This window comes from Protomyctophum parallelum (genome assembly GCF_964188405.1).
Source record: "Protomyctophum parallelum genome assembly, chromosome: 15".
Lineage (NCBI taxonomy): Eukaryota > Metazoa > Chordata > Actinopteri > Myctophiformes > Myctophidae > Protomyctophum > Protomyctophum parallelum.
The window spans coordinates 47,733,195-47,752,302 of NC_139710.1; the positions used below are offsets into that span (position 1 = coordinate 47,733,195).

At 45.0% G+C, this 19,108-nt stretch overlaps 1 protein-coding gene across 1 annotated transcript in view; it reads right to left on the bottom strand.

The window, feature by feature from the left end:
* LOC310872628 (rapamycin-insensitive companion of mTOR-like) overlaps nt 1–19,108 on the bottom strand; it is a 46,844-nt gene that overhangs the window by 14,406 nt on the left and 13,330 nt on the right. The window contains exons 8-31 of the mRNA XM_083784665.1: nt 18,219–18,388; nt 16,523–16,590; nt 16,222–16,289; nt 15,629–15,711; nt 14,982–15,069; nt 14,410–14,500; nt 14,038–14,104; nt 13,532–13,612; nt 13,262–13,362; nt 12,482–12,650; nt 11,323–11,424; nt 11,192–11,238; nt 10,830–10,965; nt 9,733–9,932; nt 8,536–8,662; nt 7,863–8,027; nt 7,043–7,119; nt 5,865–5,943; nt 4,889–4,998; nt 4,591–4,678; nt 4,130–4,222; nt 3,918–4,024; nt 3,447–3,676; nt 1,610–2,738 (exon numbers count right to left, since the gene is read on the bottom strand). Of these exons, the coding sequence (XP_083640791.1) occupies nt 1,610–2,738; nt 3,447–3,676; nt 3,918–4,024; nt 4,130–4,222; nt 4,591–4,678; nt 4,889–4,998; nt 5,865–5,943; nt 7,043–7,119; nt 7,863–8,027; nt 8,536–8,662; nt 9,733–9,932; nt 10,830–10,965; nt 11,192–11,238; nt 11,323–11,424; nt 12,482–12,650; nt 13,262–13,362; nt 13,532–13,612; nt 14,038–14,104; nt 14,410–14,500; nt 14,982–15,069; nt 15,629–15,711; nt 16,222–16,289; nt 16,523–16,590; nt 18,219–18,388 (3,676 nt within the window). The remainder of the gene's footprint in view (nt 1–1,609; nt 2,739–3,446; nt 3,677–3,917; nt 4,025–4,129; nt 4,223–4,590; nt 4,679–4,888; nt 4,999–5,864; nt 5,944–7,042; nt 7,120–7,862; nt 8,028–8,535; nt 8,663–9,732; nt 9,933–10,829; nt 10,966–11,191; nt 11,239–11,322; nt 11,425–12,481; nt 12,651–13,261; nt 13,363–13,531; nt 13,613–14,037; nt 14,105–14,409; nt 14,501–14,981; nt 15,070–15,628; nt 15,712–16,221; nt 16,290–16,522; nt 16,591–18,218; nt 18,389–19,108) is intronic.

The following is a 19,108-nucleotide window of genomic DNA, read 5'->3' on the forward strand; positions in this document are numbered from 1 at the left end:
TAAAATATAAAAAAGCAATAGCAGATCTACAAGCTTGCAACGCGCAGCTATTTCCGCTATTCACGTTTCATGTGGACTTTAAGGGAAGGGAAAAGACCATTCCCCTGGCCGTTGTAGCACAGGGAGGGTTCTACTATCTACAGCCACTAAAGGGTTTTTATCAATCCATGCTGGGGTCCAAAATCTATAAGCAGCAGCAGGGATGAAGCTGCGTGGGATGACAAAATAGTTTGGATCAACCCACCGCGGTGCCAGGCTTTGAGACATTCTGCGGAACGGATTTATCATGCTGTGCTCTGGACACGTGCCCCTCCTATCATACAACCTGATAAACACAGCACAATTTAGAACACCAACAGACAGTGGGAAAACAGTAAGATGTAGAAGGCAAGTAGTGTGTGGCTTCTGCTTGCGGTTCAGTCTACTAAGCCTCCTGAAGCAGCATACCTACATGTAGGGTTGTCACCCGCTTCCAATGTTATGAACCGATAATCACCAGTAGGTTACTTAAGATCACTCGAATGCAATCTAGCCAGCAGGCTCACCTGGAGCATACTGGCTCCATTGTATTAGAGTGATGAGTAACCTGTGTCCATGTTCAAAAATGTTCAAAAATAAAAAAGCAATAGCAGATCTACAAGCTTCCAACGCGCAGCTATTTCCGCTATTCGTGTTTCATGTGGACTTTAAGGGAAGGGAAAAGACCATTCGCCTGGCCGTTGTAGCACAGGGAGGGTTCTACTATCTACAGCCACTAAAGGGTTTTTATCAATCCATGCTGGGGTCCAAAATCTAGAAGCAGCAGCAGGGATAAAGCTGCGTGGGATGAAAACTAGTTTGGATCAACCCACCGCGGTGCCAGGCTTTGAGACATTCTGCGGAACGGATTTATCATGCAGGGCTCTGGACACGTGCACCTCCTATCATACAACCTGATAGACATGGACACAGCACAACATACACATATGACCCTTCATTTACAACAGACAAATAATGATCATATTTTAATTAGATACTGTAGTAGAGTTTCCCAACCTAGCCTGGCCCAGCCAGCATGATTTCTGGTATAGAGGGGCGGGTGCAACCGAGATCACAGCGTTGGCTCATATTGGTTCACCCGTCTGAGCGCCCGCCGCCCCCTCCGCCCCTCCCCTCCCTGGTAGAAAACACTGACGTCACCAAATTTGGAGCGACGCCCCTCTGCACTGTAGTTCACTCCCACTCCTAGACCAGGAAATGTGTCTAGTTTCCCCCAAGCTCCCAGAGAGGCTCTCCAATGTTGAAGCACTCTGCCCTACTAGTTAGAAAGTGAACTGCAGGCGGACCTGTGGATTTATGACGAGGAAACCCCGTGCAGCTGGGCTTTAATATTGAGCGCTCGGTTGCACTTCAGCATTTGCCAACCAAAATTTGGTTGAGAAAATAAAAGCCTGGGTACCGAGGCTATATCCTGCCTGCCTATCCAGTTTCTCTCTGAAACACATTACCATATGGAAGTTAGATTAGTAACAGAAATGTAATTTCTATTCATAATGCAATTTCCAATTGCAATTATTTCGTGTGACAATTAATCCTCAACCAAAAATGTGTAATGTTGACAGGCCCATACCTGCGTGGCGTTAGCCTGGAGTCCAGGCTGCCGGTCTTCATGGTGATGGTGTCCGTGAAGAGCACGTCCTTGGCGGGCGACGCCAGCGCCTCGCTGTGCGACAGCGAGGGGTGTATCCTCTGCTGCTGGAGCCGCCGGAGCGTGGCGTAGCCCAGCGCGTCACGCGGGCTGGTGTACATGAAGCTGCAGTCGGCCAGGCTCTTGATGGTGGTCACCGAGGGCGACTTGAGGGACTGCGCCCGCCGTGGGAGGGTGTGCGAGGAGCCCGGTGGCACCAGGGAGACCGAGTTGGACTTGGGCAGGTGGTTGGCGTGCGCCTGCGGTGTGGCGAGCGAGGAGAGCGTCTTGACGGTGCCGGCCGACACAACGGTGTTGAGGCTCACGCAGTCCGAGGAGTCGGGCTCGGGCTCGGCGTGCTCGGGGTTTCCCACCGTCTCCCGGGAGGGGCTGGAGCTCATGGAGCTGATCCCGCTGGTGGTGGTGTCCGTGTTAAAGCTCTGACTGCGGCTCTTGAACTGAGTCCCGCCCCCTCCCCCCACCCCGCCGCCCCCTCCCACCCCACCGCCGCCCCCGTTCCCCGTCGAAGAGCCGCCGTCCCCGCCGGCAAGACGCTCTCGGCTGCTCTGTTCTCTCTCGCGGCCGTTGGGGGTCTCGGTGGTCCCGTTCCCTCCCAGAACCCCGAGCGCCAGGCCATCCGACACCAGGCCCCCACCTGGGGTCAGGCGCCCCTCGGCCAGCTGCTCCTCGGAGCTGTCTCTGGTCCCCACGAACGACGTCTCCAGGCTGACGGTGGGACTCTTGGGCATGCCCCTGCCGTTGAACACAGGGGTGAAGACGTCCCCCTGGCTCGAGCAGTAGATGGAGGGCTCCGTCACCGTCCTGTTCCGCCGCATGCCCCCCGTCTTGAGCTCCGTCGGGGTGCGCGAACCAGTCGGAGTCTTGGGGTCGCTGGTGGAGCGCAGCTTCTTGCTAGGGAGCGACAGGGAGTTGAGGAAGCGGTTGCGCACAAAGCGCGTGGAGGCGAGGATGGTGAACGGGCTGCGGTCCTTTATGGGCTTGGAGCGATAGTGGCCAGTGTCGTCCGACTGGTCCAGGATGTCACATTTGTCATCGTCCAGGATGTACATACCTGAGGACACATGGAGTGTGTGACAGTTAAAACGTAGTTAGAGGGGTGCAATAATCGAAACACTAAAATTAGCAGATCTACAAGCTCACAATAAAACTGCAATTGCTTCTAGATCGGCTGATTAATCATACTAATCAATTTGATAATTTTCTCATTGATTCGCAAGTTATGAAAAAACACGCTTTTCAATTCTCTGAAACTTAATCAATTGATGAATCACTAAGAAAATAATGTATAATAATGTATAGTTGCAGCCCTTCCAATAGCCGTTAGAAGAGGATCCACATAATATGATGAACCTGAGACAGTCTCTTATTTTTATCATAATACCCAATTACTGAATGTCAGTCTCCAGGTTTTTCTTCAGAATATGTATGACACTGATTCACTATGACACTATGGCACATTAGAAGTCCAGTGGTTCTAAAACCTTTTATTTTCAAGGACCCCCATAAATCGGAGTGTGCACAATCGGAACCAAATAGACCCATTTGTAGTTGTACACTCTCAGAGTGAGAGACCTGTAATGGTTCATTTGGACCACCTTCAGGCAACCCCGAAGGTCGCTCAACCCACTTTGAGAACCACAACACTAGTAGTATACATTTAGGGCTAGCTAAGTTTCTGGTAATATTAGTATGTCCGTGGAAAAAAAACTTAATCTTGACTTGAATGTCCACATGGTGATGAACCCCCGGTCCTACTCACTGGGCTGAGACTCGCTCTCGCTGTTGTGTCGGGAGCTGGTGGACTCCGAGTTCAGGCTGAGCGTGCTCGGTACGGAGGAGAGCTCGGAGACCAGCTGCGTGTCCACCTCGTCCGGAGTGACAGGCCACAGCGTCCTGCGACTGTGCCTGACCGCGTCCCAGCCATACTGTTTCAACACCTCAGAGCCCTGCCGCGTCTTCGCGATCACGCCCAGCACGTACACACACGTCCTGGAGAGGACAGGAAACAAGTGATCATACGTACAAACTTCAAACTCTTAAGTCAAATGAACTCGAGAAATTACTGATTTAACAGTGCTCAACTAAGAAAAATAGTACAATACAATGTTTTTCCAGAATATCTCACCAAAAAGTTCTCACCAATAGTGTGAGAGTTGATTAATAACTAGGCCATGAAACATTGTGAACCGACTTCCCTAAATTCCAGAGAGACAGAGCAGAGAGATCTTACCCTCGTAAGGACAACACGTCGCAGTGCTGCGCCAGCGCCAGGATGTCAGGAATCACGTTCTCCTCCTGGAGGAGATTCAGACCCCAGTTCGAAGAGCCGATGTTACCCTGCGAGAATGAAGAGAGAGAGACGCCCTTTAAAGCCCTTTGCTCATCTAGAAAGACCCATTACCCGACGTGTCATGTGAGAACACAATTGGTGACGCTACTGACCAGGGCCCAAAGTGCAGCCTTCAGTTGTTTGATTCCCTCCCAGGTGTCCAGCATCGGGGAGCGAACCGTATAGCTGAGGTCAGGAACCACGCTCTGGATGTGACACAACACAACACAAAAGAAGACAAGACAGTCACACCTCCACAAGCAAGCCCTATCCCAGCCCTTGTGATGGCCGGGCCCACACCCTCTAGAATGCTTTGAGCTGTGCTGTGCAGGGAAGCTCGACACAAAACAATCAGTCAGTTTTTGTTTTGTTCTTTTAACCTTTTTATAAGTTTCCGATTATTGTTTGGCCCCAATGTTTTACACAATTGTATCAATAAAGTAACTAATGAACTAACAATCTAAATAATTAACTGCTAACTAACGAGTACCGTAACAAATACAATGTAGTATTATTATTATTAATTAGTGCTGCTTTGTACAGTAGCTGTGTGAAATTAGCCCAAAGCAATTACCTGAGCCTCCAGTAGATGGCAGCCTGTCTTGTCATGGACGAGCTGACCATACAAGTGCACAGGAAGATAGACATTTGGTCTTTGTAACCTAAGAACAACAAGAGATATCAGAAACAGTATCACCAATAAAGACAACAACAATGACAATAATAAACCTTGTTTACCGGTAATTTGTCTAACATCATTTGTATAGTATCTTTGAAACAGGGCAGCAGAAATACTGATAAATAAACTTAGCTACACCCAAGTAAAACCTGTCCAGTTGACGACTAATGGTTTTCACTACAGTCCAGCTCACCTTTGGTTGCTGCGTCTGACATAGTTGTCTCCGTCAACAGGTTTGCGGTACGTCGTTAGTGCTTCATTTAGCTGTTCCTCTATCAGGTCCACATACTTCAGGTTATATTCCTGCAATCCAAAAGTCGTCAGGATGAGAGAAAACTACCTCTTACACCGGTAGCCAACCGGATAATGTGTTGTCCAATGTCCATATAATAACAATGTACACAAGTCGAGTCTGGTTGGACAATCCGCCCTGTCTTTATCTCCCTTTCTCTACAATGTCCTGTCTAAATAAATAATAATATCCAGTAAGATGCCCCGATAGCAAGACGCAACCTCGCCCTAAACATGCATGCATCTGCCTGGGTGACGGCAGACTGCTGGGTGAGTGCTGGCGCTTTGGCATGGGGGAGTCAGATCAACATATGTAATGTCAGAACAGGTCAGCTCCATATATTGAGATCTAAGGGTGGCAGCGGGGGTAGTGTCTTGAGGATAAGGTCTGGCCACATATATGGAGATCTAAGGATGGTCGGACCTTAATTTTCGGACCTGTTGAGAACTCTAGTTTACGCCGGCTGCCGGGAGCGTCTAGAGTTTGAATGGAAAGGTATCAGTCAAAAGGGAGACATCGAAGAGGAAGGACGGGTGGGGAGGATCAATTATGGAATGTCAGAACAGGTCAGCTCCATATATGGCGATCTAAGGGTTTGAGGTCAGATGGAGATGGACGTCAGATAGAGTTGCTGGTCAGCGGCATGATGGACTGACGGCCATATATGGTGGCGTGACGTGTCACGAGGTGTGAGGGACTGACGGCCATATATGGTGGCGTGACGTGTCACGAGGTGTGAGGGACTGACGGCCATATATGGTGGCGTGCCGGATGGAACGATGGACGGAACATCGGACTGACAGGTTTTGCAGGTTTTCAGTAATCCGTGACATGCGACCTATGGTCGCAATATTATTATTATTATCATATGCTGTACCTTTTGCCATTTGTCCAGCTGCTTGCTGACATAACCCCTCTCGTTGAGGTAGGAGAAACCCTTGGGAATAGACAGGAACCTAAACAGCAGGGAAAACATTCACAGAGGTGTCAGCGCATCTGGAGACATTATGACATTCATTATGCAAAAAGGAGTGATCTAAGAAACTATACAGTACATGTAGTTAACGCAGATAATGTGTGCTTTGAAAAGGTGGGCCATGTAAAGGCAGAATTATTTAATCTTGAGAGCCATTATAAGGATGAAGCCAGGCCAGGGCTTTCAAGATGGGGACCAAAACTGCAGGGACCAAAGCGGCATCAAAAAGTAGAGATCTGGAGCAGACGGGTCACGTTAAAATCCTTTAAATAGGCCCAAAGATAATTACTGACATTTCGACAGCAGAGAGCCTTTTTCAGAATAAAGAAGACACTGTTCTGTCAAAACATCAGCAATGATCCTTACTGATGTATGGTTTTTAACCCAATCTATGCCAGGAACACGCTTACGTTCTAAGCAATAAGATGACCCGTATGCTCCAGCACTCGTCCTGTTGTATATACTGTTACTTTCTTAGCTTACGCATGTTTCATGATAAATGCTCTTATGTGATGTATTCCCATGTTTTGTTCTTGCTTAAATGTAAGTCGCTCTGGATTAAGAGCGTCTGCTAAATGCCTAAATTGTAAATTGTAAATTGTACTGTACATTGCATAATGTGAAGGATCTCTCAATGCTAAAATAACTCCCAGTTTGCTTTTTTGGGGGGGACCCGTCCAGTGTAAAATTAAACCAAATGGACCCTTTACACAATTAGAGAATGTAGAATAATTGTTCTTTTGATCAATGCCTGTAATCTCTCCTATGGTACCACATCAATACAGCATGGAATTGTGGACAAAATCCTATCTGTCGACAACAAAATAATGAACTATTCTATGTGTTGGGTCTGAGAGATCTCATCAATGAGAAGTTGAGACGAATAACCATATAAGTCCATACTAATTAATCCATAATGTATAAATCATGGATGGATAAGGGATCGGGATAGAAAACGCCTTTTCGAGGAAGGGTCAGAATAAATTATGGACTTAGATGGTTGTTCGTCTCAACTGCTGCCCAGTAACATAATGGACCTGGAAATGAAAAGGGTTGAAAACCCCCTGATGCAGACCAACCTGAGGAGCAGCAGCAGGCCCTTGTCTCCCAGGTGGGACAGAGCCGGTTTGAGCTGGATCAGAGCGTGGAGGTTGGCCTGAAGAGCAACGGCAGAGAAAAACAAACAGGGTCAGACCAGACCGTGGCGACAAGCCACGATAGGAAACGCCACCATCAACACATTAAAAACAACCGGTCACACCAAGGACTCTGTCGTCAACCAGCGTACACGCCAACGTCACAAAACTCACTAGTGTAGGGTTATGACTGTGTGTGACAAATTATTTTCCCCCTCCATCTGGAAATACTAAACACGCACTCATTATTACGGCATCATGGCTATAGGAGGAGGCTATAGGGTCAATCCGACTGGACAGATATAAGCGCTGGACAGATATAAGCACATATTATATCTGATTTACATGATTATGTATAATATTTTTTGTGAAATTCATCTTTTATCAAATAAAATAGTAAAAGCCAGGTAGTACAACTGGGCACTATAACAAAGTGTTATCAACATGTCTCTCCATATTTATGTACCTTGGTCTAATAGGAATGTAATTTATTAAAAAAAATATCACACCGTGTGAAGTGTGGGGCGCTCTTATCATCATCTTATTCTGGCCAATCTCAATTTGCGTCCTCACTTTTGTCTTCAATGTTTGTGTTTGTTTACACGGAGCTGGACAGGCTAGCGGCGCGCCCCTCAAACAACACCTGCCCTATAGTCTTAAAAAGACTGTGTGTTGATTGCATTGATAGATTTCTCTTCTACATGGCTACTGAGCCTAATTCAGTAACAAGTGAACACAATATTGGATATAATGGAATATGGACCTTGTCCTCGCAGGCCTCGTCCAGTATGTCCAGAGCCTCCATGGACACAGCCTTGCTGTGGTCATGGAGCTGGGTGACCAGCAGCTCCATGCCCCAGCTACTGAAGAACTCCACGCCGGCACGCAGCAACACGCGCAGGTGCTTGGTGGCGTACAGTCTGCATATCTAGGGAGGGAGGAAAAGAATAATAATGCTGTTACATTATTGTTGTCGTAAACTCGTTCAAACCGGGAAAGCGTCTGTGTAATTTATTAATTTTAGATTTAAACGACTTTAACCATTATTTTATACTTTGGCTATTCAAAAATAGCAGATATGCAACCTCACAGCGTGTCAGCGATTTTGTTTTACTCAAATCTTTATCTGGGGGTAACCTCTGGAACAAAATATTTTGAGATGAGGAGTGACCACGGCCAAATCCATATAATTTTGGGGGTCCTTGACGTGAAAACGTTTGAGCCACACCGATTAGGCTTTAGGCAGCAACAACAACAACAACAACAAACAGCTGATCTACAGGCTCACATTGTGAGACTGCAGATTGGCTATTTTAGCTATTTTGGAAAATAGGGCTTAAGTGGTTGATGAGATCATGGTGGTACTTTTGCAGGCGTGTGTGTGTGTGTGTGTGTGTGTGTGTGTGTGTGTGTGCGCGCGTGCGTGTCTCTATTACATCAGTAGCAGCAGTGAGGATCTTGGAGAGGATGACTCTGGCGAGGCCGTCTCTGCTGTAGTCCAGTGTGGACACGGCCAGCTTCAGCACGGCATCCTGGTTCTTCACTGAGCTCAGGTTCAGCAAGCTGCACCGAGAAGAACACAGAGAGACGCACAGCGGAACATCAAGCTACTACTGTGACTGGGAGTAAGTCAGCGGTTCCCAAACCTATTTGGTCATGCATCCCCCGTTACGTCCCGACCTAGCTGATGCATCCCCCACATGGAAATATAAATTGCATAATCTATATACACACATATATTTCCTATTTATCCACATATATGAACCTGGATATGGCATATATGCAGCATAGGCTATATTCTGCATATACTTGCCATATGTTGGCATAATATGTTATATTTAAAATAAAACCATAGCACCACCATTAGCCTTTTCTTGTCGCGCACCCCCTAGAAGGCAACCTAGGAACCACTGAGTTAGAGGGTAGCACAGGTCTACCCGAGAACCGAGCCGGTTCGGGCCCAAAATATTGACTTGTAAACTATTCAATCAATCAATCAATCAATCCATCCATCCATCCATCCATCCATCCATCCATCCATCCATCCATCCATCCATCCATCCATCCATCCAGTAATGACAGGCAACGCCAGAAACTGCTGCTCCTCAGTAAAATATCTTGCAACTTTTTTAATGTAATGTACGGTCGGACACTAATGTATAAAAGATTATATTATCAATAATACTGATCAATTGAATTAATGTTTTCTTGTCTTCGTGACAGAATCCAAATGCATTTACTTAAAGGAGAAATTGCCAGTACGTAAACTTAAACACATCAAAACAACACTATGCTATGTGGAAGTGGTATTCACTACACTAGTGATTATTAACACACTTTAAACTGAGAAATGGCAAATTAATCAAAACTGGTTTCATTAACTAACTAGAAAATACTGTTCCTGAAGAAACAGTGTGGGCTCGAGTAGCTCTCTACTATTGACACACACTCACAGCCCCCCCCCACTCTCTCTGTCATCCTATTGGTTGATCCACATGACGTCACAGCCCAGAGGGAAAACGGCTCCGGGAATAATTACGATAACAATAGTGGACTCGCTAGTGCTCTCAAACCCACGATTAAATCCAGCCGACATTATTGTTTTTCTGCGACTGCGTCGGTAAACAACTTACCATTGGAACAGGCCGCATTTCTCCAGCAGTTTGACCCCGTGCGGGTGTGCCGAGAGAGTCCCCAGGAAGAGGAAGTAGTGTTGGCTGAGCGTGGTGAGCAGGCCGTTGCTCTGGAGAGAGCGCTCCGGCTTCAGCCCAGAGGACGAGGACAGCCACGACACCATGTCCCTCACCAGGTCCTCCAGGTAGCCTTGGCCATCCTGGTGGAGAGAAAGACAATGGACAAGAGACGACAATAGATGTAGGAGAGAAAGGGGGAGAGACATGCAAAGAGTCAGATGTATGAGTTAGCACGTTTAGCTCAAGGCGCAAAAATAGAGATTATATTAAGATGTTTGCAAGCTCACAACACGTCGCTTTACTACTTTTTAAACATTCATTTTCAAATTTATGGAATTTCTTAGATTTTCTTCATGAAATTACTGGGGGGGGGGGGGGGATCATTGAATTTAGTTTTAATTCATGAAAATGTTTGTTTTTTTGGGAATGTTTTTTTCTAAATGTTTTGAAATAATATTAAAAAGAAAACGTAAGAAACCAAAAGTGTTTATAAAGAGAAGAAAGCTCAAAGGATCCACCAAAATCTGAATGCGTGTGTGCAAGTAAGGTCTCATTCGTACATGGTTGTGTGACACGGCATGCAATCAAGGATAATTATACAGGTCGTTTCGAGGAAGTAATCTGATTGGTTAATTGGTCTGATTGGACGCCTAATCAAAACATGAAAATCAGATGCCGTTCTCCCAGAGCGGAGCTGACTGGGTTGCTAGGATAGCAATCTTCACATTTGTGGTCATAGTGGCCACTGGCCACATCTGTCATTAAAAGAAAATATGATTTTTTTTAGCAAATATCTTAGTTTTAATGAAATTGCATCAACGAACGTGTGTGTTTTTAAGGGTAACTGATGTATAATCTCAATATTACACTCGAGGGTGTAATAGATGGTGTTCTGCGCTGCTTACGGAACTCGCCTATATCGGCTCATTCCTTTCCATTTCCATTAATGACGGTAAAGCACACCGTCGTCTCGTGTAAAATGGCTTAAATCAGGCATAAGAGGTGTGGTGTTGGCTCTACATGTGTCCTCCTCTAACCTCGTCCGAGTCCATCAGGAACTCCACAAACTGACAGCCAGCCACGGTGAGCTGCCTGGCCTTTGGGTGGTCCAGCTCCAGCCCTGCATACAGCTTACTGCTGGGCTTGTAGAAGTACAGCAACCTGCGCACGAACCTGCACACACACACACACACACACACACACACACACACACACACACACACACACACACACACACACACACACACACACACACACACACACACACACACACACACACACACACACACACACACACACACACACGTTTCAGGACAGACAGCAGTTACACTCATACCTGAAGTTGTTTTCATGCCGTTCTAATGGTTAAGGCGTTTCGGAGTGAATGAAGGGATCTTACTTGTGCATCTGTTCATCTTTGTTGTTCCTGAGGTTTACATTGGGCCACTAGGAGAGATGTATGAATCATTAGCAGAAATGTTTAATTAAAATGCATGTGTGCTTTATGTTCTTGGCACAGATCGTCTTTACCTTGAGGATGGTGGCGATCAGAACCCAGTTCCATTCCAGGTTCTGCTTGTGGTTGAGAATGTGACTGTCTCTCAGGTTCATCATCAGTGCTTCCTCTGTGTCCTATCAAACACGGACACAAGCACCTGCATTTATGCCATCCCCACTGGGGTTTAGGCCCGTCACAATTATTACATAATAGTCTAATCGCAATTATTTTGAGATGTTGAGATCAACTACTGTATTTCCACTATTATACCGCTATTATAATACTAACCCTTTTTTGGAAAGAAAAAATATATATACAAAAATATTAAATGTGTCAGTGATTTCTTTGAATATTTAATCTGGCTTGTGCAATTTGTGATTACAAAGCCTAAAAGGCAAACAGAAATACAAATTTTAACGTTCCAATGTTCAATAAAAAAAAAACATACACAAATAAATCGTTAATGGCAATTATTTGTGTGACAATTAATCGTCAACTTAAATGTGTATAGTGACAGCCCTAATTAGCCCTTCGCTAATCCCCACCCACTCTACTCTGCGATGGCAAGCTCTCCTTCTCACCCATTGAGATGCATGTTAATTGACAGGATTTGTAATGCCAACAAGTCATTGGTATTCTTAAGTCAAAGATTCTTCTTTTGTTCTTCACTTCTGTTATTATGAGTGATCTTCAGTACTGTAGTACCACCTGGTATGGATGTTTGTCCGCAGCCCTGAAGTCACTACTGCTGCAACAACTGAACATTTGTTCAAAGATTGTTGGACAACCACTTCAGAGGCTATATACATCCACATATGAGTTGGCAAGGAATATCATCTCAAACACTAGCCATTTGTTGTATGGAGAATATAGGTTTCTACCTTCAGGAAGGAGATAATGATGTCCCAGCATACAATAAGGTCAGACTAAAGAGGTCCTTTGTCCACCACCAGTCGACTTTGAGGCTTAATCAGGAGTTGTAGCCAGGGGTAGGCTGAGTGGTGAACATTGCTCCTGTCTTCATGTCTTTATGTATGTATTGTATGTGATATTGTTTTGTTCTTTGTGCTATGTCAAATGTGTGTATATGTGTTCTGCATACATGGCTGCTGGGTCGCTAGACAAAGTTCAGTGTGAACTGACAATAAAGTACCATATCATTATCATATTGTATTGTTTTCCGTGTTGTACCTTAATGACATAGATGTCCCTGTGCGAGCGCGAGTGCGACTCTCTGCTGCGGCCGTGCACCGACGCCGACTTGCGGACAATGTGGTCCAGGTAGAGGCTGTGTGGCTTCAGCCCACGTCTCTTCTTCTCGTGAAAGCGCTTCAGATGGTTGACTGCTGCACTCGCCCGACTGGAAAAAACACACAACGGTAAACATGGGGGATGTTTGTGTATGCTCAAGTGTGTGTGTGTGTGTGTGTGTGTGTGTGTGTGTGTGTGTGTGAAATGTGTGTACTCTTTGACAGTTTATGTGTATAGAAGCCTTGGATGAACATCAAGTCTTTTTTTGATGTGGAAAACTCTCACTCATGCAGATTATATTTTGGGTCGATACGAATGCAATTCATGGGAGGGAGAGGGAACAACATCTCTTCAGGGGGCGGGAAAGGACATTAAGGCACATTTAACACAATGTGAGAGAATTCTAAAGAATGCATTTGGATTACATCGATGTCCTCAACACAAACAATGTTTCTGTGTAAGTTCGGTTAGTTTGGGTTGTGCGTTAGAAAAAGAAAAGGTGTCAACTTGACTTTCTCAAGGATTTTATCTCAAATTCTCGTACTAATTATTTTTACCGCTTTAACCCAATTTAGTCATTATGCCAATTAACTCGCCACACATTGCTGTGTTGTCACAAGGCTTGCGTGCGCACGCACGCACGCACGCACACACACGGCCCTTCAGTTTCTCCACACGGCCCTTCAGTTTCTCCAAGTGTATGCGTGTAGGTGCACTCACAGTCGCTTCTCCTGGGGGATGTCAAAGGAGGCCGCCATGTTGATGAGGGTAGGAAGGCAGTGCAGGTGATGGCTATGGGAATGAGGAAGGATGGTGTTTGCCTAAACAAGAAAAAAGGAGGGCATAGGGAAAGACAAGCAAACAGGCATCATTAACATTCAGGTGTTCCAAGCTGGTGTTCTTATTAGAGGCAACGTACAGGAAGTGTGATAGTAGAATTTAACCCTTTTTTTATGTCAAATGATGAAATGTGTCACGGATATACGCTACCATGTGTAGTAGCTCTCCCAAGAGGATAGTGGCTCTCACAGCAAGCTGCTCATCACTGCTGGTGATGACCTCGACAAGACCCTGCCAAAGTAAACGTGAAACTCTCATATTTATAACAGAACTATCACATATAAATGTAATAAAAAATAATGCAGAGTGAAGAATGCATGAACAAATAAATTATAAGAGCAGGCCCACAGACATTTCTTTTGAAACTCCAGCAAGCCATTATATATTTTTGTTCTCGAATATTTCAACAATGTATTGTAGGGGAACACATTTTCTCCTTTCCATCACTGTCCTGTTGCTTTCCTCTTTAACAGCAGTATGATTTCAGTATGCAAAAGAGAAGCTTACCATGACAGTATATATTGTTCATTTGTGTAACTACATTCTGAGAAAACAGCATTGGTCATACAGAATATTGACATTTGGTGCTTAAATATTAGCTCAAGTCATATCCAACAGCATTAGGCTCAACGCTGTTTCTCTTGATCTCTCCTCACCTCTAACAGTCCACTGGAGATGAAGGCCGACAGGACCAGAGCCAGGTAGTTGTCCATCAGATCAGGTCTGAATGGCAAAACACTGAGATTAATACATCTATAATGTATGTATCTGCTGTCGGGCATAAACCGGCATATATCTCCATATTTTAACTTTGTGTTTTTTCGTAAAACTCATTGCCTGCCAACAAAGACTTTCACTTCCCCAAAAGAAAATCAGGAACCCAAAATTGCCATTACTACATCCATCTAAGAAACTTTATTTCTCTTCAGAAACGTTAATATTTTAACCGTTTAATTAAAAGTAGCAGATCTGGGAGCTCGAGTCAAAACGTGACGCGAACGAAGCATGTTGTGTTTTTAACATCTAACCTGGAGCGGGCCCGATGGGGCAGGATGACTTTGGCCTCAGCAGCAACAAAGCCATCAGATAGCCTCCAACTGTCCTGAAACCTGCTGGGGTCTGAAGGACACATAACATGGTTCAGTTGATAATTATCATCATTTATCTCATCAGAAACCAATGTGACAAAGAAAAGGAAAACTAATTACTAAGTAATACACACAAACCTCATCAGCCTTTACAGTGTGGTTTCACCACTAAAGACCGCATTATGATTTGTTCACAAACTGTGCACATAGTAACTGAGTAACAATAGCTAAACATTGGACAGGGGAGACACAGCTATGTCTTGTTTAGAGTAGTCTACAATACCTATTTTCCAAACTACGAGTAGTTGCATGAAACCATTATCCCCAATGGCAGTTGCAAGGAGTTGCATTGGTGTGACATGTCCTTAAAACCGTTTTGTTGCCAGGAGTTGCATTGGTGCGGTTTGGGCCTTACAATACCTTTTACATTCAGAAGAGAAATAGACTAATTTAACTAAAAGAAAAGGTCCAGAAAATAATGGAAAATACAATAGAACTGTTTTTCTTCTTACCAACACTGAGAAGTGCTTCTGTGAAGTCTTGAGTTACAATGGGCAGAGGAAGCCTGAATATCTCATATAACACCTCCAGTAAGCCTTTCTGCAGGGCAAAATACAGTATAGGAATCAGAACACGTATCAGACAGACATATTGTATCGTGGCATAAAACAAATAATTAAAAGAAAATGCCTAAACGATCCTAGAAGAAACAAAAATCTTAAGTCTGGATCCTGCTTTTGGTTGATTGATTAATTGACTGGTTGATTGATTAACATTTGTATAGACAGATTGTAATTTGCACATATCTGTCAAATGGGATACAACTATTGTGGTCCTTTGAGCTACACATTTTGTTTAAATGCTTTGATGTTGTTAATGTGTTGCTGAAGGAATTGCGTGCGTGCCGTGGAATACTATTTTATCGAAGTTAAATAATTTCCATAGAATAATTCTAAACACACAAGCAATTACAGCAGCCGTATTGGTGCTATGAGAGAGCCAGCTCCTAAATCATCATTTTGACGGCAGACTTTGGGAAAGGTTTTGTATGATAATAAATTAATCCACTTCCTTAGTTCATAGAATTGTTTGAAAACGATGTTATCCACCTGGTCCCTAACAGACAGATTTGGTGCTATGCAGATGTGTCAATACTCACCCTAACTTCCATATTTGGTACACAGAGTAAGCCAATTAAAGATTGGATTCCAGAATTCCCAGCCTTGCATAGGTTGACAATTCCTGCAACAAGAAAGACAGACATTCATAAACCACACAACAATACAAGAGACCATGAAACAAACAAGAATCAAGTGCCGCCTACAAATGTGACTTGTACAAGAGCACCGAAGTCTGACGTTAATATCGGTAGAGGGCGCTAAGTCCACGGGTTCATGTACTTTTTTATTTGCATTGTAATCCCCATAGGGGGATTTTAGATCGCCTCATGTAAAAACTGTGTTTGAAAAATAAACAATTCATCCTGGATCTGAAGAATCAACTGACTGAGAGAAAACGCTGATGTTACTGCTGCTGAATTAGTTATGTTTTCGCTAGAAACAGACAACATCAAATATGACCGAGGTAAACGATACAGAGACACGATTTTAAGATGACCCCATGTTATTCTCCATAAAGAAAAACTTCCATGAACCAGGGGATGAGCGAGTGACGTCAGGACTTCTGCACTCTATGGGCCCAATATAACCAGTGTGATCCTCATGGAAAGAACATGGGGCTCTGGATCCTTACCAGACCAAGAACGGAAGGCTGCGACTATGGCCATTCTACTGGACAAGAAACGGGCCTCTCTGTCTTCCCTGAGAACACACACACCAACACAAACATGAACCCATTAACGCACGGCACGCACTAACCCATCCGTACACGTAGCATAAACACTATAAGAACTCCCCGGCTCGTTCAACACATAATATTACCAATAGTGGAACAGAGAAAACAGTAAACACATGGCCTTTTCAGAACACTAAACTCTATTTGTTTATACTGCAACACACACACACACACACGCACAAACGCACGTCACACTCACTTGAGCTGCCCTTCAGCCGTATCTGCGTTGTGCCGGTAGTGAAAGTCTGTGAAAGGTGCAAGGATTTGCTGGGAAGGCAGACAAGAACACGCAGAACAGATGGATGAGTACAAAATACAGTTGATGTAAAAATACACACATTGCTACAATTTTGAGAGAGGAACCGAAACGAAATAATTTTACTGTTACTGAGGTGTGTAACAAACATCCTGAATCTTGGAGAAAAATAAAAAACAACTTTGGTTTACTTTTTCTTTCAGTCAACTCCCTTATCAGAAACCCAAGACAACAAAGCCATATTTCACACAAAAAAAAACAAGCAAACAAAACAAGCTTCAAGACAATTGAGCTACTATAGATATTACATGACATCCGAGTGGCTATTATGATTGCAAGTACTGTACATGAGGTGCCACTGTTCTTCTTCCAGGTATCCGTTTACAGAGAGGATGTGTCGGAGGAAGAGAGAGGGGGAGGAAGAGGGAGAGAGAGAGAGGGGGAGGCAGAGGGAGAGAGAGAGAGGGGGGAGGCAGAGGGAGAGAGAGAGGGGGGCGGCAGAGGGAGAGAGAGAGGGGGGCGGCAGAGGGAGAGAGAGAGGGGGAGGCAGAGGGAGAGAGAGAGGGGGGAGGCAGAGGGAGAGAGAGAGGGGGGCGGCAGAGGGAGAGAGAGAGAGAGAGAGGGGGGAGGCAGAGGGAGAGAGAGAGGGGGGCGGCAGAGGGAGAGAGAGAGAGAGAGAGAGAGGGGGGAGGCAGAGGGAGAGAGAGAAGGGGGAGGCAGAGGGAGGGAGAGAGGGGGGGGGGGGGGGGGGAGGCTTTAGAAGACTGATGTAACTGATCGCTGTAATCTCCATGGGAAAGAGACAGGGAACCTACTGCTGCTAATCCCGAATGGAATGACTTCCCAGCCCGGCTTAATTGTGAACAGTAGCTTCCTCTGAATCCTCTTATTTTTTATCCCACGATTTTGTAACCCATTTTTCACCCGTGTCAATTATCGAATGTGTCCAAGTCGCTCCTTTACACCTGACAAGCACCCTGGGCAAGACCTAAGCTGAAAAGACTATCAGCGGATGTTGCGGGATTTTAGCGGAAGTGAAATCGTTGATGCTTTACAAATCAGTTTACATTCTCCGCGAATGAAACAAGTGTTGTGATTGGTCTGGAAAATATCGTATCCGGGGGAAATACATTTGACGGCTGTTCCGGAGGATACAACCGCCGATAGCTTCTCTGCCTTAGGTTGTGACCAGGCTTTTCTTTTCGCAGATAAGTAAGCCTGGGACCGAGGCTACCTGACAAGGGGGAGTTTCCCTGGTTGGACGTTGCACGTGGAAGGAACACGTTATTCCAACCAGTTCCTTTCCCCTCCATCAGATGCCCCGGCTGGTCAGGGGGAGTAAGTTTAGAGACCAGGATTACTGGATGTTTTTGTGAGGGTACCTACCCTAGGGGACACGGGGAAAACATGCAAACTCCACGCAGAAAGGCACTTTCGCCAACCCCTCCTCAGGTATGGGCACTGATGACGCGGAGGAGAGAACACGCTGCCAGCACAGCACCCACAGCGTCCCCAGCGGGAAGCCAGGGTGAGGCGACAGCTGTGAGGCGACAGCAATACCGACTGTGCCGCCACCGTGCCCCTGAATCCTCTTATTAGATAGTTCATAACTCTGTGTGTGTGTGGGGGGGGGGGTCACCTCTAGTTCGACGTCGGCGCGCACGTACTGCCGGGTGCGCGGGTGGTTGAGGAGGTGGAGGATGGTGGTGATCAGAGCCTCGTTGATGCGACTCAGCTGGCAGTCGATGACGCTCTTCAGGATGGTGCTGAGGCCGCCCCGCTTGGCCACCACCTCTGGGTTCTTCAGAGCTAAACACAGACGGAGGCAGTGTTGATTTGGACACAACACTTTGATTTTGTTTTAGTCACAGTCTTTTGAATACAATTCTGTTTAGTTATAATCGTATTTTAGCCAACTAAAATGTTTGACTTTTAGAAAATATCATAAGATTTTAGTCAACTAAATCTACAGTTTATTTAGTCTGCTGGCCGTGATGCCATCGAAGTGGCTGATTGGCTGAAAATAGCCGATTTACAAACTCCAAAAATAGATCTGCTATTTTCGGCATGCAGCTAAGTGAAGATCAGCCATTTCGATGGCATCACGGCTGGTCGACTAAATCAACTGTAGATCTAGTTGACTAAAATCTTAACATATTTTAGTAAGCCTGTAGATGTTGTAGCTATTTTCGGTCTGTGACACCTACATTCAACCAAATATAAAATGATTTTCCTCTACTGGATCTCTTCTCCACTAGCCCCCCCCATCGAGTCTAGTTTTTATTTATTGACATAATTCTGTGAATATATTTAGTCTTAGTTTTAATTGGTTATTATGAAGTTTTCATTAGTGAAAAAAGGTAGTTGATGAAAAAGAAAAAAAATCTTCATAGTTTTAGTCGACAAAAGCAGAATTAAAAAGGTTAACGCAAGTTGATACATTTCAGGCATTCCACCTTTAAGTTGAAAGTTGATAGTACAAGTTAATTGTGACCGTAGGTCGCAGTTTACTATGACAAAGTGCATTTA